Source organism: Triticum urartu, chromosome 2A (assembly GCF_056163025.1).
Source record: "Triticum urartu cultivar PI428250 chromosome 2A, HENAU_Tu73, whole genome shotgun sequence".
Taxonomy (NCBI): Eukaryota; Viridiplantae; Streptophyta; class Magnoliopsida; order Poales; family Poaceae; genus Triticum; species Triticum urartu.
The window spans coordinates 16,804,535-16,814,468 of NC_141874.1; the positions used below are offsets into that span (position 1 = coordinate 16,804,535).

Below are 9,934 nucleotides of genomic sequence, written 5' to 3' on the forward strand. Positions count from 1 at the left end.
GGTATGTACGCATGTATTTTGCTGTTATTTTTAGTATATATCATGGGACGGAGTTTTCTTCTCATTTTTTATAAGCATTTTCTTGTAGCTGCACTTAGTAGAATTTAGGATACTTCTGTATAGCAGCGTACATAGCAGGTGTGCCAGAGGTGCCATGACACACCTAGAATTTTGAAAAATTAAATATTTTTTCTACCATTTTTAAGGTCCATCTAAGCCAATGAGAATAGACCTCAATTTTCTAAAAGTGTGCACACCCTCCATTGTAGTTTTGGTGTAGATGGACCGGGAACTTGTACTAGTGCGCGTGACGTGACACATGAGAGGTCTTATAGAGGATGCTATTCAAACCATGGCATCCCCAGGCTTATAAAAGTCTTCTCATTCTTGCAGTTCTTTTACCAAGCAAAACTGCAACCATCCTCATGGAGCTAACCGGAGCCACCGTATTCTTAATTTCTCTCGCCTCAGTGGTGATTCTAGCTTCCTTGCTGAGCCGCAAACTAGCACCAAGTTCCAAGAACAGGCGGCCTCCTGGCCCATGGCGTCTGCCCTTGATCGGAAACCTCCACCAGATCGTCGGCTCCCAGCCGCCGATCGTCCTCCGGGACATGGCCAAGAAGCACGGGCCGGTGATGTACCTTCGCCTGGGCCAGGTCGACACGGTCGTGGTCTCCTCGCCGTCGGCGGCAGAGGAGGTGCTGCGGGAAAAGGACCTCTCCTTCGCGTCACGGCCCAACCTTCTGGTCGCCGAGATCAGCTTCTACGGGAACACCGACATCGCCATGACCCCATACGGCGCGTACTGGCGGACCTTGCGCAAGATCTGCACCGTGGAGCTCCTCAGCGAGCGGAAGGTGAGGCAATTTTCACCGGTGAGGGACAACGAGACCATGTCCCTTGTTAGCAACGTCGGCGAGGCTTGCTCGGGTGGCAAGCCATTCAACCTCGGCAGGCTGATCATATCGTGCTCGAATTGCATAATCGCGAAGGCGGCGTTCGGAGACAAGTGCAGCTCCGAGCTCGAGGAGCAATTTCTGTCGGCCATGGAAGTGGTGCTCAAGCTCAGCGGGGCGCTCTGCATCGGGGACCTCTTCCCTTCACTGCGGTTCGTCGACGTGCTCACCGGGCTCACTGGCAGGATATGGCGAGCCCGCCGGCAGCAGGACAAGGCCCTGGACAAGATGATCTCTCAGTCCAAGATGCGGCCAGGTGATCACCTTCTCGGTATTTTGCTTAGGATCAGGGACGAGGGGGATCTTGACTTCCCCATGGAAATGGATAACGTCAAGGCAATCATAATGGTAATTATTAAGTGATGCTCTGAATTTTCATACTACTACTAGTGTACTAGTATTGCATTATTGCCTTTGCTCATCTTGTCTACATTGATTGTTTAGGATATGTTCACGGCCGGGACGGAGACAACATCGTCAGCAGCCGAGTGGGCCATGTCGGAGCTCGTGAGGAACCCTGAGGTGATGGCCAAGGCACAGGCTGAGGTGCGACGAGCATTCCACGATAAGAACACACAAGATCATGAGGAACACGTGGTGGAGCTACACTACACAAAGATGGTAATCAAAGAGGCCCTGAGGCTATATCCAGTGGTGCCTATGTTAATTCCCCATGTCTGCCGAGAGACCTGTGAACTTGGCGGGTTTCAGGTCACCAAGGGTACGAGGGTCATGGTAAATACGTGGGCGTTGGGTAGGAACCCCGAGTACTGGCATGAGCCGGAGGAGTTCCGACCGGAGAGGTTCAAGGACGACACGGCGAACAACCAAAGCCTGCGGTTCGACTACTTGCCATTCGGGGGAGGAAGGAGGAAATGCCCTGGCGATACCTTTGGTCTGGCCACGTTGCACCTCATGGTGGCACGGCTTCTATACTATTTCGACTGGAGCCTCCCTGCCGGTGTGAAGCCGAGTGAGCTGGACATGGAAATGAGGGTTGGCATGACCTTAAGGAGAAAGAACCAGCTGCACCTAGTGGCAACACCGTATAAGGCATGCAGTTGATAATAATATACTATTTGAACTTAACTTATGCATCTCGTGGGGAATAACCATAATAATACTCCCACCGTCCAAAATAAATGTCTCAGTTTTACTATAACTCTGGTGTACACATGAGCCTGCGAGCTGGTGTGCACACCGTATAAGATCGAGTTGTAATGTTTGTGCGGTCACTGGACGACCTGCACACGCTAGTCATGCTACGTTTTCATGCTCATGCGACGGCGTAGCTGTATCAGATCGTGTATTGTTCGGATATCAAATAAAATGAAAATGCTGCCTAAGATTGAGCAGCACAAAAATATCCCCCTGAGCTCGCGTGCATGTACCCACGATTGTCATTGGCGCAAGCAATTGGTGTCACATCAAACTAGTAACTCTTGAGTTCGTTTGAGCATATAACGGGATGATGGAAACAAGATACCCCGTCAATCAAATGACTTTGTGAATTATCCATAAATAGAAAATACAGATAATAAATATCCTTTATTTCAAACCGTGTGTCTTTTAATCTATCTATCTATCTGTTATGGACGCATCTAGAGAGCGGACAGATGCTCTCTAGTGCTCCGGAGTGGCCGATAAAAAAAACAAAATATTTCATCTCTTAATCTATAAAAGAAAAATAATTTGTCTTCCCTAATCTATAAAGCAAAATTCTAATCCATATTAGAAAAGTATCATGTAAATAGGAAAAAGATAAAGAATTACAAAAGCACCCATAAGAAAAGGTGTGAACGCATTTCATGTGTGTCTTTGTAATATTTAAGAAGTCATAACTTTTAAACTGCACGCCAGAATTAAAATCCGCTCTCGTTGTTGGAACTCTCGTGACGCGCTCTTCAAAACTATATCCCGTGCGGATACGTTCTAGTGAACTTTTGTTGTGTGTAATTTAGTCTCTGTTTGACGCAACTACGTAGCAGTCCATGTGCCACGAGCTGATAGTCAATGTGCAACTTTCTCTCTACTTCTGAATGTGCCATTTTCACTGAGGCGAACAGATGTGAACACGTTTGATTCGAACATCATAATTAAGATCCATTTTCCTGGTCAAAAGAAAAATTAAGATCCGTCTTCATCATACAAATCCTGGCAATGTGCTCTTCTAAACTCTACCCCGTGTGGGTATGTTGCAACGAACCTTTTTGTGTGCAATTTAGTCTCGATTTGATGCAACTGTCCTAGCAGTCGATGTGTAACTACCTGACAGTCAATCCGCAACTTCCCTCTACCCATGGACATGCAGTTTTCGCTGATCTACTATCCCCTACCAGTGAGATGTGCAACTTCGTTTACTGCCCCGGACAACTTCCTGCTAGTAGTCGCGTGCGTGCAACTCCGCGACCGTGCGTGATAAACTATCCGCCGAGAGCAACTATGTCAACCAGGAAGTGCAACTCTGCAGTCGCGCATGAGCAACTACTCCCCCACGCATATGAAGTACCACACCCCGTGCATGAGCAACTATGCCAGCGAGAGCGTGCAACTCTATGGCCGTGTGTGCGCCGACTATGCCGTCGCGCTTGTGCAACTCTAGCGGCCGCGCAAGAGCTACTATGCCAATGAGAGTGTGCAATTCTGCAATCGTGAGTGAAAAGTTGTCGTACAAGAGTGTGCAACTTCGCAGTCCCCGTTTGACCAAACTTTACCGACCAGGGTGTGCTCTGCAATCGCGTGTGAGCAACTATTCCACCGCACATATACAACCCCCGCAGCCAATGACAGTGGACACCTATGCGGACGAGAGTATACAACTCAGTGGCTAAGCATGTGTGACTATGTGGATGAGAGTGTGCAATTATGTGGTTGTGCATGAGCTACTACGCTGACGAGAGTCTGCAACTCTGCGGCTGTGCATGAGCTACTACACTGACGATAATGTGCAGCTCTGTGGTCATACGTGTGCGAATATGCCGCCGCACATGTGCAACTCACGCAGTCGTGCGTGAGTTACCATGCTGACGAAAATTTGCAACTCTGCCGCCGTGCGTGAGCTACTACGCCAACACGAGTGTGCAACTCCATGGTCGTGCATGTGAGACTATGCATGCCAACAAGAGTGTTCAGCTCCCGCAGTCATGCATGAGCTACTATGTTGACCACTGTTTAACTCTGTGGTCATGCATGCGCAACCATGCGGACGAGTGTGCAACCGCATGTGTGCTAAATGGTGAGATCCGGAGACCTAGAGGGAGATGATGACATGTTGTGGGATCGAGAATGAGGATGAGGATGTTGTAGGTCTTGAATTTGAAAATATGAATAATCCTATCAAATTTTTAGACCAGAATCCGGTCATATTGTTGGAGTATAATATTTAAATTACAATACTTGCTGCATTTGAACTTGTTTTTAGCTAAATCAAAACTAGATATGTGGCTATATTGCGTGTGCGCGGATGTATGTGAACTTCAAAAAAAATTGAAGGCAGATATATACGGCTACCTTTAGATGATTGGCTTATGCATGAGTATCCGTGGATAAGTCCCCCGAACCACGGACTGATACGTTCTCCGGTTTGCGGTCAGCATGCCCTGTTGATTCATCATATCTAACATTAAATCTGAGTTACAGATTTTAGGTCTGTTGGTTCATATAATTTTGATCATGTGTAGGCAAATAGAAAATGCAAATTAAGCGGCTCTCAGGAGCGTCGAGCCATTCCATCATGGCCATCTTCCACGTGGACCAAAAGTATAGAACTTTGAGTTACGTCACTTCCGACATATCATTTTTTCAGTTTCCGCTGCTCCTGACAACCACCGCTAATTTCACTTGTCTTGTGCTGAACTTTGCAGTCAGAAGTCTAGCAAAACAGCTACCTCCTGGGTGCACATGTGTTGTTGTCGACTGCGCGTGGCCAGAAAAGTCGCGTTTGTACTACTTGTTATTATGAGTTGTGACATGGACTTGTCAATATTGAATGATTTGCCGACGTGCGATCGCACGAAATACCTTGAAAGTCGTTCAACATTCTCAGCACATGTTTCTCCATTGTCCTTTATGTGGTTGAAACAAGATAGTTTTCCATTTGCTCGGCTGGATTTAGTGCATGTTTGGGCCCCTCTCATCTTCGACTTGGACGTGTGAATGGTGAGTTGCCTTCCGAAAATCTTGGAGCGAGACAGCGAGTTGTGTATCTTCTACTCATGTGTTTTTCACTTATGGTTTTTCCTTGTCATATTATTTGGAGATTGACGGTTCTTTCTTTTTCTGGCAACACTTGAACCAATGCATGGTTGGACCAGCGTCTCTGTCTGTCATTCTCCATGCATATAAAAAAGCAATAGCTTATAGCTTTTAAATACCGCAATACGTTACCATTCAGAAAATTTGATCCTTATAACAGGTGGCAAGCCGTGTGAAGGCAATCTGCTCGTGTGCTTCAAGGCATATTTTCCGTTTTGATTAAGAGGTGAGAATAAGCGAGTTGGAATGTAACTATCAAAAGTAGGAAAAATCACCCTCATTCAAGCTGTTCGGCAGTCCCTGCCTTAGTCGATTCCAACTCAACTGCATGACCCATACTAATTCTTGCAAGACCGAAGGCCACAAAATTAATACTTACACCATTCGAAAATAATTGTCGCTGAAACGGATGTGTCGAGCACTGCATCCATTTGAGCGATAATTATTTATGGATGGAGGGAGTATTCATATGGGCATCACATAAATCAACCTGGTAGAGTTTTTTTTTCCAATATTTGAAGTGGCCTGTTCTTGGATAGAGAAGATATGAATACTGGTAGAGTGCCCGTGCGTTGCCATGGGCTCTTGAAAAAGTTTACAAGAGTTACATGTTAAATTTCATATGCACAAACAATATAACACAAATACAATTACTGAATAATTGAAGTCCATTTGCAATGAAAATTGACAACAAAAAGAAAGACTAACGACATGTCCATGTAACAAACTAGATGTCCATGCAAGTTTCAGACGCTTCTCAAGTCCTACTAACTGTTTTTTATATGAGAAATATTAGGGATTAATATAAACAAAACATATGTTAAGATGAGGAAAAACAATAGATATTTACCATGTATATTTGATGAGAAAAAAACATGCAAACAAACCTTCTTCAGCCAAGTATATTTGTTTTTTCTCTCAATTTTATTGTGATACCCTTAGTATATGAAAGGTAAGTATAAAAAATATTTATTTTTATGAACCATATTTAATATATGTATACACTTTTATTGTTTCTGTCAGGTATGTATACTTTTAATATCTATGTTTTTATCATAAATTCCTACACATGCAAGTATAGCATTTCTATCATAGCAAAATTTGCACACAAGGCCCAAATTAGCTATCCACCATGGCCCAACCAGCACCCATACTTAGCCCCCTAAAAAATAACTATAAAAGAAATTACCTTATCCACAGTATATTTTTTTTGAGGGATTACAGTATACCTGGACAAATGGACCGGCCTGACACGACATGGCACGGCCCAACCAGGATTACACGGGCCAGGCACGGCACTTCCCGGCCAAGCACGCGTGCTGGCCTCCCCGGCCAAGGCACCGCAAAGTTGCCTCATGGGCCGGCTCGACGGCCCACTTGGCACGCTGGCCTCTAGGCTCACTGGCCACCCCTCACCTTTTCCCCTCCCCCCGCCGCATCCCAACCCTAACCCCACTCACTTACCACTCTCCCCTCCACTCACTCACTTCCTCTTGGACTTGCCCCTCCCCCGCCGCATCGTCGTGTGCCTCGACGAGCCGGTGCCCACGCGACTCCGCCCGCCGACCGCCGGATCTATCCCATGCAGCGGCAGATCTTGGGGCTCACTCACCCGCCACCTCTCGCCCTCTTTGCTCCCCCCGCTGCATCACCGCGCGAGTCGCCGAGCCCGCAACCGCGCGACTCCGCCTGCCGACCACCGCATCAGTCCCATGCCGCGGCCGGTCTTGTGGCTCATTCACCTCTCTTCTCCACTCACTCAAACATCTCGGCCATCTCCCCTCCCCCCGCCGCATCGCTGCGCGCGTCGACCGTGTGACTCCGCCCACCGACCACCGCATCGGTGCGGCTAGGGGCTCCGACGAGCTGTGTGCGGTGCGACCAATGAGGACGGACGCAGCGAGCTTACTGACACGGGCGCGGGTGCTCGGTTCGGCCCCGTTCCCCTCGCATCCGCGGCGGTGTTCGTCTCCGGCGAGGTGGCAGGTGGAACCGAAGCGCGGCAGCTCAATCTGCATCGCCTCCGGTACGCATGTGCGTTGCTACGGGCTATGCATATAATAAATAAATAAAATTATTAAGGTTGTCTTCGTGGACGCCCTTGATACCTCTAAACCCGTCACCAACTCTAGCGCTCACGACTTTCCTCCTAGCCACACTTGAACATGTTAACCCCCGCCTCTCCTCCGTCGGCAATGACCCGATGTTATTGTTGTTCTTTTTCCTCCTGCCACTGCCTTTTTTTTATCCACCCTGCAAAACCGCCCACCTCTCTTTGCCTGATCCCCAGCCTGCCACCCGTAATTGAGAAGTGTTGATGCTCGTTGCTTCCCGGCCCGAGTCGCCGCCAACGCTACCCACAATTGAGGAGTCCTGATGCATTCCCCCTTGCCGCCCCCTTGCCCAAGTCCCCGCCTGCATCATGCATTGGTACGGAGAGAAAACTCGTCGATGATCGTCACATTGTCCACCTATTCTCAATGAATATGATCAATCCCAAGTCAATGAGTGGCAGAGCTTCACATGAATGCTTGGAGGGGCAAAAGACTTTTAGGATCCCATGCAGATCAAGCAACATTGTAAATTTTGTTATCATTATATGACATTTTTACCTTTCTTCCTTCTCAACCCACATACCAAGTAACCAATTCTGGTTAAACATAGTAATTTATGAAATTTTATATGATTTGCAAGAATGCCAGTGACCGAGACATTCTAGGAATGCCATTTTCTGTGAATAATCTCAAGCAACTACTCCCTCTGTCCCAGAAAATTTTATCCTTATAACAGGTGGCAAGCCGTGTGAAGGCAAGCTGCTCGTGTGCTTCAGGGCATATTTTCCGATTTGATTAAGAGGTGAGAATAAGCGAGTTGGAATGTAACTATCAAAAGTAGGAAAAATCACCCTCATTCAAGCTGTTCGGCAGTCCATGCCTTAGTCGATTCCAACTCAACTGCATGACCCATACTAATTCTTGCAGGACCGAAGGCCACAAAATTAATACTTACACCATTCGGAAGTAACTGCCGCTGAAACGGATGTGTGGAGCACTGCATCCATTTGAGCGATAATTATTTATGGACGGAGGGAGTATTAATATGGGCATCACATAAATCAACGCGGTATATTTTGTTTTCCAATATTTGATGGGGCCAGATCTTGGATAGAGAGGTTATGAATATTGGGCTTAATCGAAAGGAGAAGTCTATGCTGTTCAAATTAATGCTCGTGGTTTCATTTTTAGCAAGATTTTGATGAAATTCACCGAATCGCAGTAAATAAACCACACACATGGAAGGTACAGTCAGCAGGAAAATTGGGGGAATATAAAATGGGGTAAAAGTTGATACATATTTATATTTGGCTAAATTGAGTAAAAATTAATAGCTTCCGCTAAATCAGACGTGAAACTTGAGGTGGAAAGTGGAATTCACTCCAATTTTTATGAAGTGGATTAGCAGTTTAGCACAGTGGCTTAAAAACTTCATATTGTGCGTTTGGTACACATACTACAATTAATAGATAGATTTGTTGTGTTTGGGGAAGAACAAACTTCGTCGTACTATGTGAAACAAAGTACGAGAGAAAACATCGGTTTAGTTCAATATAATGGACCTAGGGTAACAAAAAAGTAGTGATAATGGTCGTTGATGTCAATTAATTATGGCTATCATTCCTTCCACATGGACCAAATTATAAATGTGTAGAACACTGAGCTACCTGTTGAAAGTACATGTAGTCCCCATGTGTGGTTTTGGTAATTGATGACAATCTAAATGGACTAATGTTTGCATTGAGTTATACATTTGAAGGAAAGTTCCATTTCCAATGCATGAAGAATATTGGATGAACTAAAGGATGTTTGTTCCATGGTGATGCAAGAAGGAGATAGAATGGATTCGAAATGAATGTCATATACATATTGTTGTGCATGCATCAAGGCTTATGAGTTTAACCATGATGGATAAAGATATTGGGAGAATGATTAAAGAGAAGAATTCTACATATGCTTGAATATAGGATCAATATGAGCTCATATGTTGAGTCATGGATTATTATGTCTTGAAGCAAGTAATTCAAGTGAAGAATTCATTGTGCCTCTCAAGATACTATGTTGGAGCATGAGAACGAGAAAATCATGTCCAATATGATATTCAAGGAGAAACTTGATATGGTCATGGTGAATTGAGATATTGGTTATTATGTCTTGAAGAAATGAAGCATAGTTAAGATATCAATAGGGCCTTCAAGACATCAATATTAATCATGGAGAAAAGATAAATGTTGACCAAGATAAAGATCAAAGATTGACCTCTAAGATGGTCAACACACAAGCGCATATCATGTGCCACATGAGATCCTGTGGTATGGTAAGAATTTATCAATTGGGCTTTGTGTACTAACCCATACTATGTGTTGTTTATGTTATGTGGGTTAGGTAATTCTCATGAGCTTGGTGCTTATAAGAAATCTTGGTGCTCATCAAAGTATGTCATCAAGTAATTAATGCTGATGGACAAGTAAATATGAATGCAATGCAAAGCTTTCCACATTGTGCATGGGGGAGCTACTTGAAGACTTCTCCAATGTCTTGCCTTCAACTTGAGCCATGAAGAAACATCAATATAAAGCTCAAGTGAAAGGCTCTAGTAAAAGGTATTAGTTCCTTTGGCTTTAGATGCGAGGATCGATGACCATCGAAAAGGATATATGCTCAAGAATG

General features: G+C 45.2%; 1 protein-coding gene across 1 annotated transcript; it reads left to right on the top strand.

Annotated features, from left to right (window-relative positions):
• The first annotated feature begins 394 nt into the window (after window positions 1-394).
• LOC125540541 (9-beta-pimara-7,15-diene oxidase) lies at window positions 395-2,331 on the top strand. Its single transcript, XM_048704158.2, has 2 exons — window positions 395-1,304; window positions 1,401-2,331. Exons 1-2 carry the CDS (start codon window positions 426-428, stop codon window positions 2,019-2,021), a joined length of 1,500 nt encoding a protein of 499 aa, XP_048560115.1. The 5' UTR covers window positions 395-425; the 3' UTR covers window positions 2,022-2,331.
• Window positions 2,332-9,934: the final 7,603 nt, after the last annotated feature.